At 54.3% G+C, this 16,290-nt stretch overlaps 1 protein-coding gene across 1 annotated transcript in view; it reads left to right on the top strand.

The window, feature by feature from the left end:
• The window catches only part of UNC5B (unc-5 netrin receptor B), an 80,167-nt gene that overhangs the window by 48,131 nt on the left and 15,746 nt on the right, over nucleotides 1-16,290 (top strand). The window contains exon 2 of the mRNA XM_016224065.2: nucleotides 13,471-13,695. Within this exon, the coding sequence (XP_016079551.2) occupies nucleotides 13,471-13,695 (225 nt within the window). The remainder of the gene's footprint in view (nucleotides 1-13,470; nucleotides 13,696-16,290) is intronic.

Here is a 16,290-nt window from a genome sequence, read left to right as displayed (position 1 = left end):
GCAAGAACGCAGGTGCAGGCAATGGCTGTCAGTATGGGTATTAGGTGTTACTGCACACCAGAGCCTGATGCAGGTTCAAGTAGCGGGCACCATGCTGCCAGGTGATTGCTTTCCTTCCTTGTGGAGGGTCTCCAGCTGAATCATAGAAGTGCTCAAGGAGAGGGAGCTTGGCCTGTGTTAAGCACTGTTGTGTGTGCTGTTTTATATTTCTGTTGGGAGGCAAGATAGTGGACCAGCCACAGCACCTGGGAACTTGTTGGAAATGCTCTTTCTCAGGCCCTGCCCAGGCCTGCAAATTGGGAAAACACAGCACACGGCCTTACAGCCTCCAGGCTCTCTGGGTACACACTACGGTTTGAGAATCACTGGCATAGAGGTTGGGGAGTATGGGGTTAGAGTTAGGAAGACCCGGATTCGAGTGTGGACAACCCTGTCCTGTGACCTTAAGCAAATTTCTTAACCTTTCTTGTGCCTCAGTTTCCTCACCTGCAAACTGGTTTATAATAAGATTATAATAAGAGTACCTGCCTCACGTGTTGTTGGCGGAATTCAGTGAAATGATGTAGGCCCAGTGCTCCATGTAGTGCCTGGGGTACAGGTTAGTCTGTAACTGTTACTGGTTGCCCACAGACCTGTTAGGACACAAAGCTGTATGAAAGGGAAAGGTGGATCTTTTTCGCCCAGGAAGCTTGTGTGTCCCAACCTGAGCACAGCTTCCCATCCAGAGCAACCCAGCAGAACCAAGGGCCCAGGTAGAACAGGTAGCCTCACCCCACCCTGCCCTCCCCCATCCACCAGGGCTGAGGGGTCTGGAAGGCTGAGATGGACATGTCCCCACCTGGCTGGTTCCTGTCTTTCAGGAGCCTTCAATATCAACCAGAGACACATGAGCTAGGCGAGGCGCTCTTCTCCCTTTTCTCAGGGGAAGAGCAGAGTTGTCTCCTGGGAAACCAGCTTTGAGAATTACAGTCTGGAGACAGGGTGATCCCCAGACCCTGGGCTCAAGGCATCAGGCCCTCAGCAGGTGGCCTTGCAGTTTCCAGGCGTGTGTCTTGGCTCTGGTCTGCACCACCTGCGTGTTTTTGATGGCTCCTTGGAGGCCTCTGGGGAGCCATGTGCTTCTCTTCCATGCCTTCCTCCCCAAGGGGAGGTTCCTGGGCCAGGCCAGGCGGAGAGCACAGCCAACAGGCCCCACCTCCTCTCCCCAGCCTCTGGGAGCCCCAAGCTCCTGGTGAGAACCCCCTCCCCCATCCCTAGCTCCCCGAGCCATCCTCATGCTTTAGTGTCATGGGCCATAGGTGCTGTCCCACCTATGGTCCCAGCTCTGTCTGTGAGATGAGCACAGTGATGTGCCTGTTTCACGATAAACAAGCCAAGGCCCAGAAAGTGAGGCAGCTGGCCTGAAGTCACCCAGTGAGCTCGTGGCCAGCCCAAGACTATGCTGGTATTTCCCTTCCATGGAGCCGTGCTTTCATTCTTTCTCTTTTCCCCTCTAAGGCTTCCGTATTTGCCTCAAGAAATTCATGGAGGGAGTGACAAGTTGAGTGCCTGTCATGTACCAGGCTCAGGAACATGGGCCAGCTCCCCTGAAGTGACACAGTGGAAGCACTGGGGTTGACCCAGGTCCTGCATACTCCAGGGTGTTTGCTCATTTCATGTTGCTTTTCGGGGTCTTTCTTTCCCTCTGCTGGGGCCAGTCGCCCCTCCCTGGAGAATAGCCCTCTCATGGTGCTTGTGGCTATTCGCCTGCCCTCCTGCCCTTGAACCCTTCCTCTAGCTCTAGCGCAGAGGCCGAGGTGAACAGGCTGAGCCCTGAGCCAAGGAGGCCCATCGATTACATCAGCAGGTGCAAACAAGCCGGCAGGGGCAGGACCAGAGTCCCCCGAGGCTGGGGGTGGAGCTCGGCCCGCCCCACTCAAGTCTGTTTCATGCCCTCCTTCCAGCTTGCATCAGTCTTTTGCAGCTTCGTGTCATCACGAGTGGGCCAGGGCAGCAGCTGGGAGGCTGGGGCATGGCAGGAGTGGGGAGTGGTGCGCCTGGCCCGCACCTCAGACCCAGAGGAAAACCGTAGAGCTGGTGGTCAGATGTCAGGTAGAGCCCCTGGCAGCTCCAGGAAAGCACACCCACCGTTTCTTACTGTGAAAAGCAAGTCAAAATTAGCAAGTGTACAGGGCTACCTAGCTGGCAAAATAGTTTCACACTTCTGGCCTTAATGTTTGCAACAACCCAGGGGATGAAGCAAGTAAAAGTGACCCCATTTCCCAAAAGGGAAGACTGAGGCCCTGAAGGAAGTGGTTTACCCACATTCACCTCATGAGCCAATGAAAGCACCAGTGTGTTTCAGCCCAAGAAATAGAAGGGATTATAGGAGCCTAGAGAATGAGACATCCCTGCAGTGGTCAAGAAGGAGGTAGTCAAAGGCTGCTTCCTGGAGGAAGTAGGCTGGCTTCTTGGCTGAGAAGGAGGGAGATGGACAGAGCCACAGATTCATGTCTGCATTGACGGCGGGTCAGCAGGCAGAGGAGTCATCACATGACTGCAGGAGAGGCTGGACGCACCCTGAGCACAAATCAGAGTCAAGTGTCTGGATCCTTAACTTGGAACCTTGGCTGTGAGCTTCCCATTGGTAGGACTGAAGCTTGGTCATTACTCTCCAGGCCTGACCATAGGTATGATCAAGGGGAAGCACTCAGGAGATGCTTGGTTAAAAAATGGAAGTGAATCCCTGCCCACTACCTGCCTCCCTTGAGGTGTACCTGAGCAGCCATCTGCTCTTTCTCCTTGGCCAGTGCCACCTGTCTTCCCCCATCTCCACCAACGACAACTCAACTACTCACCCAAGCTCAGGGCCAGGGTCTTCCCCACCATTGGAACCAGAGAGGGGCAAAGGAAAAACATTGGGCTATGCCAGGATGCCCCTAGTCCAGTCCTAGCTTTGCATCTAACCTGCTATGTGACCTGAGGCCAGTTACTCCCACTTCTGGTCCTCAGGGTATCCTGAGATCCTGAGTCTACAAGGTCTGCCTTCCTGTGCTTGTGGAAGAGGCAGAGCAAGAGTGTGAAGGAAGGCCAGAGATGGATGGCCACCTCCTTCCCTTGCCCCCAAGGCCTAAACAGGAACCCAAGTGGGCTCCAGGCTCAGAACATACAAGGAGGAGCCTATATACAGATTCACCCACCACCCACTGCCGGGTGCTCTCAGATTTCCCTTTCCCCATGACTCCCATCTCTACCTCTCTGTTTCTCTCTCCCCATTTGTCCCTTGCCCATTTCACAGATTGGCAAAGACCAGTCTGGGTACCCCCTTTTTCCCCTACTTTGATTTTTATGCCAACATGATGCCAAGATACCAGGGGTGCTGCAGTCACTGACTGGCTTTTTGAACTTGGACAAGTTATTGCCCCTTTCTGGCCTCAGGATCCCCTTCTGGAAGTGAAGGGTTGGATTCAGGTCCAAGGGCTCCATTTCCCAGGGTCTGAGCTGCCTCCTGGTGCCCGCCCGGCGGCCCACAGCCAGCACTGGGGCAGGGTCTGGCCAGGCGTGGTGACAGTGTTGACGGCAGTGGGCAAGGATCATAGTTTTTCCACTTTGCAATGTGTTGGCATTTGCCTTCGCTTTGCAAGGAGGGGCTGTTTTCTGCCCTAGAGCATGATGCTGGGAAGGCAGAGGAAATGTGTGCCTTGGGGCACTCTAAGAACAGGCATGGCCCTGGACTTTCCAGGGTGGCGTGGGGACACCTCGCCTGGAAGAGCAGCAGGGACATAACCATTGCCCTGTCGGGCAGCCCTGGGGCCAGAGGCTATACCCATGCGCGTTTTGACTTTTCCACCCGGTGCCCAAACATGCAGAGCCAGCCTGATGTCAGTGGCCAGTGGCTCCCCTCACATGCTCTGCATCCTGCAGCTCCTCCAACAACCCGAAATGTCGGCCCAGCTGGCCTGTGCCATCTGACGTGTGTGACTGCTAAGAGAGAGTGCATTTTGCTTGTGGTGTTAAAGTTCTCTGCTAACAGCCTTGAAAGGAAAACGTAGAACACACAACTGTATATAGTGAGGGCCCTTTACGTAACAAAATATGTGTGCATCTAAAAAAGGCAGAAAGGACCAATGTCCAGTGTTGATTCTGGTAAACTAGGGGTGGAAATGGGTGGTTTTATTTTCATAGTTCCCCTAAATTGTAATCATAAAAGGCGAAAAAAGAAAGTTTTTATTAGAAAGAAAAGGTGTTTTTTTAAAAAAATAAAGTTCCCTCATCTTCCCTTGGAGTCTAGAGCCCAGAGTCTCTTACTGGCTCTGCTGCTCAGGTGCTGTGTGATCTGAGGCTAGGCCACACCCTCTCTGATCTCCATCCTAGAGGACAGTGATTAGATGGTCTCTGAGGTTCCATCAGTTGATGGGATCCTACAGGATGGGGTTTCCAGAGGGGCTGGCTCCCCTGCCCAGGTCAACCCAGCCTGTGCCCACCACCCCTGGCTGCTCCCTCCCACACCCACCTGCCACCTCAGATATTTCCAGAGAGATCGGGTGGTACAGCTGAGAAAGTCCTGTGTCCCCAGTAGGCCCAGATAAACAAGCAACCAGTTATTTCCAGGCCCTCAAGGAGCTTGCCTTTCAAAGAGCAGACCTGTTCAGGCACAGACAGCGAACAGTCAAATGCAGGAAAAAGGTAATTTACAAGAGATGAGCACTGTCAAAAACAAAGACAAAAGAGAAAACAAAACAAAGCAAAACCAAGGCCATCTAGAGATAGGCCCAGGGAAGGCAGAGGAGGGTGAATTTGCATTTGGTGGCCAGGGAAGGCCTCACTGGGGAAATGGCAAGTGGCACTTGAGCTGAGATATCAATGACAAAACATCAGCCGCCAGAATATAGGGACATGGTTGAGGGGTGCGTTCCAAAAGGAGAGAACAGCAAAGGGCCTGAGGTGGGAATGAGAGGCATGTTCATGTTCAAGGGGCAGGAAACACTCCTGTGTGGCTTGGCTGGCGCACAGTGGGTGATAAGTGAGCACTTGAACTCTGAGGGTTCAGTGGAGTTAGAACTTCATTCCAGATGCAAATGGAAGCTGTTGGAGTGTGTAAGCGGGGAGTGATTTACTTACATTTTGCAAGATTGCCTGGGTTTCTCCTGGGCTACAATGAGGAGAGTGGATATGAGGGGAAGGAGGGAAGTAGGGAGCACAGTGAGGAGGGCTCTGGATGGAAGGACATGGGCTTGGAGACTGGAGGAAGTGGTGGTGGGTGGTCATGCAGTTTGAGGCACATCTTGAAGGTTTACCTGGCAGCATCGTGGGCTGGGTGTTCGGTGGAGTCTGAAATTGCAGCTTAGACTTCCCTCAGCCCACCTCTGGATGGGGGAAAGATGACCGAATAAAATAACAGGCTCCCCATAGGCCTGAATTGTTGCCATTGTCTTCAAGCATTGATGTAGGCAACCCTAAGAAAAGAGCCGCTGTCCCAGCCTGGTTGGGATTCTCTGGGTGTCATGGTGAGATGGTTGTGGATTGTAACCTTGGGTGGGGTAAGGGTGGGTCTGCTGGTGTGAGTGGGTGTGTCTAAGGGTGACTTCTTGGGGGCTATACCAGGCTAGCAGTGGGCCCCTCCCAGGCTAGGATGGATCTGTTTGTCCAGGACACTTCAAACAAGTCCGGGACTTGTCAGGCTCACAGAGGGAGGGAGGCCAAGTGCTGGAATTAAGAAGCTGAGGCCCTCTTCCTCTCCAGCAAACAAATGAACTTTGAGAGACTCTGCTCAGCTGCAAAATGAGCAGAAAAAAGGCTGCCCCCTGCAGATCCCTCAGGGGTATTGTTGGCCAAAGGAGACTGTGGTTTAACTGGACGAGTTTTGGGTTTCTTGGTAGCTGTGAGCCTGACCATGTCTTTTCACTTCTTGGAACCTCAGTTTCCTCATCTGTGAAATGGAACTTCCACTTCCCAGGGTTGCTGTTTTGATGATGATGTTCTCACATTGTGTGCTGGATAAATGTTATTATCTGAGTATGACAGATGAGAGGGCTTTGAGCTTCTTGTTTGGGAGAGGAAGGGGAAACAGAATGAATGCTCCCTCCTTACAGCCTGGGCCTTCAGGCACAGTGACACCCTGGGACCTAGGACTTGAAGGAGCACCAAAAGTTAGCCCTAGAGAGACCCAGGCCCAGGCTGAGGGAGCCCAGTGACCAGAGGAAGGGACTGGAGGGAGGGCTCAGGCCCATGGATGCAGAATACAGCCTCCTCAGATACCACCGAGAGCCTGAGGGTAGACCAATGACTCAGTAATCAGTGTCCCTCCCTACTCTGTAAGTAGTGTGGCCCCCTTTAGAATGGGGTCTGGGCTTTAGAATGTGACCTATCCTGGGGCCTCATCCCCAGCCTCCCCTCAGCTCCTTCGATTGCCCCTGAGTCTTTCCGGAAGACAGATTTCTCAGGATCAGCTGGACACCCCTTTTAGAATGCCAGCTCCTGCCCTAGCTGGCCATCCGAGGCCACTTCCTGCACAGGAAGTGATGTCATGGGCACCGCAGGTCTGCAGAGGGTATGGGAAAAGGGCTGGGCAAGGGGCCTCCTTTGTTAGGAATAACTCGGCCTCCCCCAGGCCCTCCAGCCCCCATTTGTCATCAGTAACGGCCATTGTAACCACCTCTGAGGGGGGCCCCAGCCTGAACCCCATAGCCACCAGGAGCCAGGGCCAGATGGAAGGAGGGCTTTGTGTCCAGGGAGGGGTCCTTCCATGTGGGGTTTGTGTGTTTTTAAAACATAATAATAAATGGGCTCCTCTCCCCCACTCGCCCCACTCCCCACTGAGCACATCAGCCTCCGAGTGAATGGGAGAGATTTTCCATGCGGTGGGAGGTCAAGTCTGGTGAGAATTAGCCAGTGTCCAGGGGCTAGAGAAAGACTGTGATTGCCGATGATAAATGTGCCCAGCGTGGGGCGTTTCTCTCTCCCTCACCTCCTGCCTGCCTCCTCCTCCCCTCCCAGTCCTGTCCCTCAGTGTGGGTACCGCCTCATGCCAGCCAGCCGTGGAGACACAAGGCCCTGCTTGGCTACAGATGGCTCTCCCTTCCCCTCTGGTGCTGAGTCTGGGGACCCAGGCCTGGTGTTGTCACCCACCTGGGACAAACACCAGTGGGCTGGGCTGTTGAGGCCCTCCCTCCCAAACCCTTGCAGCCTCATGCTGAGGCCTCTGCCCCGGGCAATAGGGCTGACCAGAGGTGGCCCCGCCTGAGATGGATGGGAGTGAGTTTTCAGGCCTGGGGAAGACAAGAGCCCAAGCCTTTACCCCGGGCCCTGCTGTGGCCATGCTGCCTCAGCCCTGAACCAGAAACTGGGCACTCATCCAACTTGGCTGTGAATTTGCTGTGTAATGTTGCATTAGTCACTTCCCCTCTCTGAGCTGGTAGAGTAGAGGGCTCCAGACCCTCTGAGCACCTACTTTCTATGCTTCTAGTCGGCTGGGTCTCAGGGTGTCAAAAGGCTGAGGCACCTGCCAATATGGGGTTTCAGGGTTTCCCACACACAGCGCAGCCAGAGGTGTCCTGCCTGGTCCCTCCCGTTACAGCGCCAGTGCCACCCAGTCAACAGAGCACATTCACATCTGTTTTCTCAGCTGACTTTCACAACAACACCTCCAAATCCACAGGCCAGCACCTGTTATCCCCTTTTTATAGATGGGGAAGCTAGGGCCCTGAGAAGTAAAATGACCCTCCCTAGGTCTCTGTGGCCGAGTGAGGACTTGAACCAGGTCTGCTGGCTCTCTGGCTTCCCCTAGCAGCGGGGACAGTCTTCCGTTCACGAAGGTCTGAACACTAGTTCGAGCCTCTCCCTCCTCGAGAAGCTCTGGGAAATAAACTCTCTTTACCTTTGTCCTGAAGCACTTTCTCCACCTCCAAGGTCCCTGGATCCTGCTTATTCTAGTGGCATAGATTCGGGCATCTCATAAACAAGCCTGTGGCCTCAACTTCCTCCCCACTGGGGCATCCCAACTGCCAGGTGGCAGCCTGTGTCTCCACAGTGGGCACTGCCAGGGCCCAGCCCCTGGGAAGCAGTGTGCAGCCTGGCACGAGTCCTGCTGTCAGGTGGAAACTGCGCTCAGGCTCCCCACTCTGTCCTGCAAGCTCCGCTACCTATTCAGGGGACAGGTACCCTGTCCTGGACACTGTGGGGATCACCCAGAAGGAGCAGCTGCCAGAACTGCTAAGGAGCCTTGGAGCTGCCTGAAGTAGGGTGGGCCCACTAGAGCCCGCCCTTCGCCCCTCCCCTCCCCATGTGGAAAAGGGGTTGTGAATAAAACTGAACTTGTCCATGGGAAGCTAGGTGGTGGCGAGAGGATGCAAAAATGTGTCTCCTGAATATTCAAAAGAAAGTAGAGAAGGCCAGGGAGGGCAGGCTTCTGCCTCCAGGGACTGGGAAGCTGTCAGGGGGAGGAGGAAACACACTGCTCTGTGTCACCTGGGAGGTGAAAATCATAGCGGTGGCTGCAACTTCAGACAGCAAACTCCAGCTGAAAGTAAGGAATTTTCTGTTAGGTCTGTCCAGAGGCAAACCCAGCTGGGAAAGGCAGACGTGAGCTCCTGTCCCCGGAGGTCTGAGTCAAGGTTGGATAAGGAGTTGATGGGGGATGCTGTACCAGTTGGCCCTTGAAGTAGCCTCTATCCCTGTGAATCCGTGCTGCCAAGGGACGAGCTGACAGGAGACCCAATCTGGGCAGGCACAGGTGAATTAGAAGCGAGGGTTTGCATGGTGTCCACGGGAGGTCCCACCCAGAGGTGCTGGTGGTCATTTTGATCTGAGGCCTGGGGGGGGGGTGGTCTGGGGAGTGGAGAGAGCCCAGCTCTCTTCTTGCCTCCCCCACACTGTGTCTTAGGACCACAGGATGTGCTGGGACTTGGAGCTACAAATAAAAATGGCAAGAAAAATGCCTCCACTTTAAGCGAATTAACTTCCTGAGGAAAACATTTACACAATGGGACATTGTCATACAGGAACAGATTCCCCATAAGGAACCTTCACATCTCAAAGTATTAGAACTAGAGTAGAGCTTGGGAGATTGACTCAAGCAACTTCCCAGTTTTACGGACAGGGTCTCCGAGGCCTGAGAGGAAGGCCACGCAGCGCAATGCCAGTCCCCGGGCGGGCTGCAAACCCAGGGCTCCTGACTTCAGTGACAGTTCCTTTCCTGTGTGTTAACTGTCTGGAGTTACGTCCGTGCAGGGATGCGTCCTCTCCCAAACCTTCATCTTGGGTAATGGGCCATTCATGTCTGCGGCTTTAAAGGCAGGTTGCAGTTTTGCAACCATTGGTCCAAATTATTTCTATTTGAAAAAGCCCACTTTGTGTGGGACATTTTCCTGCCAGCAGGAAATTCAGATCTGGCCTGGCAAAGGCAAGGTCTCCTCTCAGGGGAGCTCTTCTCAGGTGTTTTGTTCCCGTTGGAGAGAAGGAGCAGTCGAAGCATTGTAGTGAGGCCAGGGAGATGGGCGACCAAGTGCCTGGCTTCCTTCCGCTGACCAGGTGACCTCAGGCAGATCCCTCTATGCTCGGCCTCTTCCATGAGATGGGAAGATAGCCCCCACCTTGAGGGTTGTGAGGAGTAAATTAGCTGAAATATTTCGGGCACCTGGCACAGGGTGGCCATAAATGCCAGTTCCCAGTTCAAAAGTTAGATTCGAGGTATCAGGCTGCCTGAGTTTGCTCTCCAGCTTCGATGCTTACTAACTTATAGTCCTGTGCCAGCTACTTAGACTCTCCGGGTCTCAGTTTTCTCATCTGTAGTCTGAGGATAATAATAGTACCTAATGCATAGGGTTGTGGTTCCAGCTATGTGCCAAGGCACCCCGGGGTGCCACGGCAAATTCACAGGGGTGCTGGGAGATATTTTTAATCTTCAAGGAAACAACAGTAGTACTGGACAGCTGCCAGCCACTGCGACAGCTACCAGCTCAAGATAGCTTATAACTTCAGCATTACATCACACACTTTCTTTTAGATGGCATCATATCTTTGCAAATCTGGGACTTGGGCGTTCGGGAGTACTCTGAGACAAACAACGAGGGTGGCAGCATCCACTCTGATTCCAAGATTTGAGAACCTATGCGATGCCCACAGGTGTACATCTCCCCATTAGTAAGTCACTGCGGCTGTTTAGAAATGGAATATAAATTTTTTTTCTCTTGCAATTTATGTGTATTATTTTTTCAAATGGCTACTAAAGTGTTAGGATGCATGTGTGCACATGCACACACGCACATACACGCGCGCACACACAAACACTGTTTGGATCTAACTACTTAATAAACAGAACCTCTAGGAATTTCTTTTGGCCTTGCAGTAAAAATTACCCAGAAAAATTACTGGGTAAAATTTGCCAAGACACTAAGGACCAAAAAGGTTTGGGACCCTCTGTCTAGGGTTGGTGTGGGCTCAGTGAGTTTGTATGAAACATTCTGACAGCATCTGGCAAACTAAGCACCCAGGAACCCCGAGACTCCACTTTTCTGCTCTCTCCAAGCTGGCTCCCAGAAGATAGGCTCAGGTGGCCCTCATCCCAGACACCTAGCATTCCTCAGATGCTAGGGCCCGAGCCAGGGCCAAGGAGGAAGGGAAGCGTCCAGCAATTAGAGCAGGGGCCCAACACAGCAGCTACCTGGGCCCTGGAGGCAGCCCCTAGGCCCCCTTTACTTGATTTGCATTCGCTGAGCACCTCCTGTGTGCCAGCCTGCCTGGAGTCTGCCAGTGGCCCCTCTGGGGAGGAATCCCAGGTCGGCCCTTGGTTCTTCTTGTCTCCTGGGAGCATTTGCCTCCAGGACACCCGTGGGATGGGGATGTTGGCAAGGGGGCAGTAGCTATGTGGAGAGCCACTGGTGCTGCCATGACGCAGAGGTACTCCTGAGGATGCCCAACCACGTTCCTGCCAAGGCCAGCCATGCATCTTTGTGCCAGGGCCGTGAGGAGGGGTGGGGCAGGGCGGGCGGGGCCTGCTGCACTAATGGATGTCTAATGTTTACTTTCCTCAGTCTCGTCCGTGCCTGCTTTATAAATAAGCCGCATTAGGGTTATAAAACTGTCATAAGCCCAGCCCGCAGTGCCGCAGAGAGCCAGGGAAGCCATCACCTGGGGGCAGGGGCCATGTGGTTAGAAGGTAGCGTGAGCAGACAACTGCACTCAGGGGCTCCCACACGCCTTCTCTCGTGGTTCCCACCCCCAAGAGGGAGGTCCAGTCCCCCCATTTCACAGATGAGGTCCATGAGGCCAAGAAGGACCGGTTCAGACCCTGGGGTGTCTGAGCCTGAAGTCTGAGCCTTGCCTTAAACCCCTCAGTCCTGAGACTGAACAGGATGCTGGTGGGGGGAGGTGGATATGGAACCTGGCAGGTTCTCTGCTGCCCACATGCCCTCTTGGCTCCAAGCTGTTCCCCCTAGAGCTGCCCTCCCTGATGAAAAGGCCACAGTCACAGTGACCAGCTCTCAGGCCACTGGGAGACCAGTGTCCAGCTCCCTGGACACTATGTCCTCTCACCACCAATTGCCTAAGCTTCCTGGCCCTAGAGGCTACCGTTTACCTACAGAGAAAGTGTCTCCCTGCCTGGCTGAGGGAAGTGAGTATCGGGGAGCCCTGGGCCTGGCCTCAGGAATCCCCGCTGCCACTCCCAGTTTAGCTGTCCAAAACCCAGCTGGCCTTGGGTCAGTCACTTCCCTCATTTGGATAACCTTCAGTTTCGAAACAGGAAGGATGTTTTTAGCTTCACTGGACCTTTGGTGAGGGAGCCCCACAGTTGTAGAGTCCCAGCCAATGTCAGAGTCTATTAGGATTCTCAGAGGACACCCAGTGTACGGAGCTGCCCCAGTGATAGGCAGCATAGGGCCCTGGGCAAGCATCTCAAGCACTGAAATCTGTTTCTTGCGCTAAAGTCTGTTTCTTGCATTCAAACCTTGGCTCTGTCTCTTGCGAGCTGTGTTCCTTTGGGCAAGTTGCTTAACCTCTCTGGCCTCAGTTTCCCCATCTATAAACTGGGGACTAGTATAACACTCTTTACAAGGTTGTTGCAAGAGTTTTCAGTAAAGTATTGAAAACAGCACCTAATGTAGGTTGAGCATTAGCTGCTATTTTAATACAGTAACTTGTACCTACCGTGTGCTCAGCCCCTCCTAGGCACCCATGCATAGTTATCTCGTATTATCCTGCCATTTTCAGAGATGAAATAACTAGGTTGGAGTACATACTGGATGGAGCTGGCTCACAAGAAGGCTCACATCTCTTCTTGCTGGGTTCCCCCCCCCCTTTCTCTCTCTCATACACACACACACAGCCCAGAGCCTGGAGCCCATGAAACCCATGCTTCTGCCTACTCTGTCCAACAAGCACATGATCCCAGGGCACTGGAACGCTGGGACAGTGACAGGGACTTAGCTGGCTGGTGAGGGCGGGGCAGACATGGGCACCCCTGCAGCTTAATGTGTTGTTTCCTCTGGAGCAGTTAGCAGAGGAGGACAAGCCCCCTACTGCGCATCCCCAGCCACCTGATCGTTTGGCGCTTGGCATTGGAAAGTCAATTTTCCTAAGTGGATTGTGAACCAATAGCCTGGCCCGGCTTGGTTCCCCCCATCCTTGCCCTGGGGGTGGCTGGCTGCTCTCCCTTCCTGTTTGTCTCACCTCCTGAGGTGCTGTTCTTTCCAGGGAGGCAGGCAGCCAGGGTTTCTTTTCGGCCCCTTCAGGGAAGAGATTGACAGCCCCACTGTGTTCCCAGCCCTGAAGTTTCCTCATCCTTAGGGCGGAGTGCTTGGATCTGGCTGAGGTGGGACCGGCTACGGGGTGGATCAGAGCCCCAGACCAGAGGAGGGAGTCTCAGGGTGGAGGCTGCTGGGGAGGGAGTCTGCCCCTCCTTGCTGCCACTTGCCTTGGGCTTCCTGGAGGAGGAGGCCCGCCAGGCTGCACCAGGGGACCCAGGTTTGGTGCAGCCACCCTACCTCGCCCTACCCCATGGCCTTGCGGGTCTTGGATCTTCTCCCCACTTCCATCAGCCTGGCTGGCTGAGGCTGCAAAGGGCAGTTGTGGCTTCGGGGCAGAGCTGGCCTGGTTTGAGCTCCAGCCTCGAACGTACTGTGGTATCACCACTGGAAACTGAAGGGAGGCCGACTAGGGCTAGTACAGGAGACACTGGGGAGGGCCGTAGGGGTGTCCTTGCTTTGATGGGTCACCTCTGCTCCCCAGGTCACCCTGATTTCTCCATCTGTAAGGAAGATCACACATAGCATCATAGAGCTGGGACTGGCTTCACAGCAGAGCCTCCTAACAGCAGAGCAGGATAGGGAAACTGAGGCCCAGGGGAGCCAGACCTTGTCCGGGTCACAGAGGGCGTCTCTAGCAGGTCTCCGGCTGCCCTTCTCTCTGCCATGGGCCCCTGGGGGATCAGTGGGTACCCCTGGCCTCCCCAGCCTGCCGCCTCACAGAGCCCTCCCTCCCTCCCTCCCTCCACAGGCACTGATTCCGGCAGCGAGGTGCTCCCTGACTCCTACCCGTCAGCGCCGGCTGAGCAGCTGCCCCACTTCCTCCAGGAGCCGCAAGACGCTTACATCGTGAAGAACAAGCCTGTGGAACTGAGCTGCCGCGCCTTCCCTGCCACGCAGATCTATTTCAAGTGCAACGGCGAGTGGGTCAGCCAGAATGACCATGTCACGCAGGAGGGCCGGGATGAGGCCACCGGTGAGCCACCCTACTTGCCTAGTCACCCCAGGACACCTGAGACTTACCAGGCCCAGAGGTGTCAGGGACACTGGGTCCTGGGCTTCACTTCATCCTAGACTCTGTGGGAGTCTTCATGAAGCCGTGGCACCCCTCTGGGCCTCAGTTTCCCCTCTGTGGTTCACCCTGGATCAGTATTTCCCCAAGGGTTGGCCGCTTGTCCCAGCCTGACTTTGGGTGATCAAATCAGATAGCACCTAATCCCTTGCTGAGCTGAACGCTTGTCCCCTTTTCCAGTTTCTTTCCATCCTGCTCATATGAGGGAGCAAGTCCATTCGGGGGCCAGGGTTCTTTCACCAGCACCCCAGCGCCTGCTGTGCGCTCTAACAAAGAGGAGCTGCTGTGTCTGGCAGCCCTGGCCTTGGCAGCGCCTAACCAAGCTTCCAGACCATCCTTAGTTTCACTGGTCTTCTCCTTTCGTGGGAGTGAAAGTTTCCATTCATAGTAATAATACTATGTTTCCCTCATAGAAATTAATTGTTCTCTTTTAAGGAAGGCTGATAATATTAAGTAAATAATCATAGAGATGGTGGTGCCAGGATATAACCCAAACCCCAGGGAGAGAGGAGAGTGTATGGAGTGTAAGACCCCTTGCTTCTGATAGGTGGGGAACAGGAGACAGAGCCCAGGCAGGCTCCTCACATCTCCCAGAGCCTGGCCTGCCCCAGTGGTGCCCCCAAGGCTATGTGGGGGTCTATCTGTCCCCAGGCCTATTTGCAGTATAAGAACCCTTAGGGCTCAGGACAGGGAGGGGGCCACCCACTGCTGGTCACCCGCAGGCCGCAGTGTCGAGCAGCCTCAGCCAGGCCCAGGCTCAAGGCGTCTCCCTGGCCCCGGTGCCTGCCTGGGCTTGTGCTTTGGAGTCTCCTCCGCAATCCTTTCTTCTCCTTTTCTGGCCTCTTCTTTCCTTCCATGCCTGCCTCTCCCTTCTTACCCCGTCTCTGTCTTTTCCCCTTATGTTCTCTCCCCATCTCCCTCTCCCTCTCCCTCTCTCCCCACCCCCCTTTTTTATGTTGTTGTTAATCTTCACCCAAGGATATTTTTCCCATTGATTTTTGGAGTGGGAGGGAGGGAGGGGGAGAGGGAGGGCGAGATGTGAGAGAAGCACACGTCGATTGGTTGCCTCCTGCACAGGCCCCGACCTGGGGCCTGGGATTGAACCTGCAACCGAGGTACGTGCCCTTGACTGGGAATCGAACATGCGCTCTAACCACTGAGCAGCGTGGGCCAGGGCCCCCCACCCTCGCTCTTTTTCTTTCTTTCTTCCCTCCTCTCCTTCCACCTCACTCTCTGTCCCTTCTGACATTCTCTCTCACTCTCTCTCCTACTTTCTCTCTCCTCCAACTTCTGTTTTTCTGTGAAAAGCTCACACATTTCAGAACCACCCAGGCTTAAAACTATACCCCATAATGTACTTAATACCACTGAACTAAACATGGTTAAAATGGTGTTTTATATCATGTACATTTTGCCAAACTTTTAAAAGAACATTTAAAAATAGACTTGGAGTTGCGTTCTCACCCAAAATCTAAAAATAAAAGGAATTTTTAAAAGAAAAAATATACCCCAGCTGGCCCCACTGCCTGGCTGAGGGATACTGGGGAAGTCACTCGACCTCTCTGAGCTCATGCCTCTCTCTGTAAACTGGGAGGTTGTTGGAAGGTCCTGGTGAGGATGGAACTAGGTGGTTCCTGCACAGCGCTAAGCGCAGTGCCAGGACCCAGCGGGCACTCCATAAATATCTATTTCCTCCGCCCTCTTTCTGGGTTTTTCTTGTCTTTCTTTAAAAACTTGGCCTTCCTTCTCTCTCCTGAGCCCCTCTGGCCTGTATCAGAGGTCAGCCGTGGGGTTGTGGCAGAGCAAGGGGACAGTGTACCCTACTGGGGACCCTCACAGCCCCTGCGCTTATGAGCAATAGTAACATTGTGGCTCTTACACCCCTGCTACCAGGCACGCAAGCCCCACCAGCCCGAGGAATTGGGGCACTGTTGTCTTATTAGCTACAAAGAATGGACAGTGGTCCCTTGGGCAGCAGTGTGGCTGGTACGGATTGAGCCTCCTGCTTCCCACCCCTGGCCTTCCCTGGCGCTCTCTGAGGCCTGAAAACACAGAGGATGACAGCGTTGGGCCAGGACAGGCAGGACTGGTGGCAACTCATGCCAGGTTGGGGCAGCAGCCCAGTGCTGCGTCCTGGCCCAGGCTCCTCCTGCCTCACCGCCATCACACTGGGGAGGACACCCGGTGCTGGGGCCCACGTCTAGGAGACCAAAAGCCTGACCATCCTCTCTGCCTGCTGGGACCATTACCAAGGTGTCAGGCTGCCCAGGATAATGGTTTCCCTCTGTCTAACTTTGGGTGTTGCTGAAACCTTCTGGATGGCTGGTCCCCTTGAGAGGAAGCACTTTCAGGCTCACCACCTGGAAAGTGAAGGTCAGGGACCCTGCTCTCCCGCCTCCAGCCAGCACGCCAGGCAGCCACTGTGAGCAGGCAGAACCCACCCATCCACCCCCAAAGCAGCGTCTCTCCTCCTGGTACTCCCCGACAGCACACCCTAGC

Source organism: Miniopterus natalensis, chromosome 14, assembly GCF_054644295.1.
Source record: "Miniopterus natalensis isolate mMinNat1 chromosome 14, mMinNat1.hap1, whole genome shotgun sequence".
Lineage (NCBI taxonomy): Eukaryota > Metazoa > Chordata > Mammalia > Chiroptera > Miniopteridae > Miniopterus > Miniopterus natalensis.
This window is presented reverse-complemented; position numbering and strand designations above follow the sequence as displayed.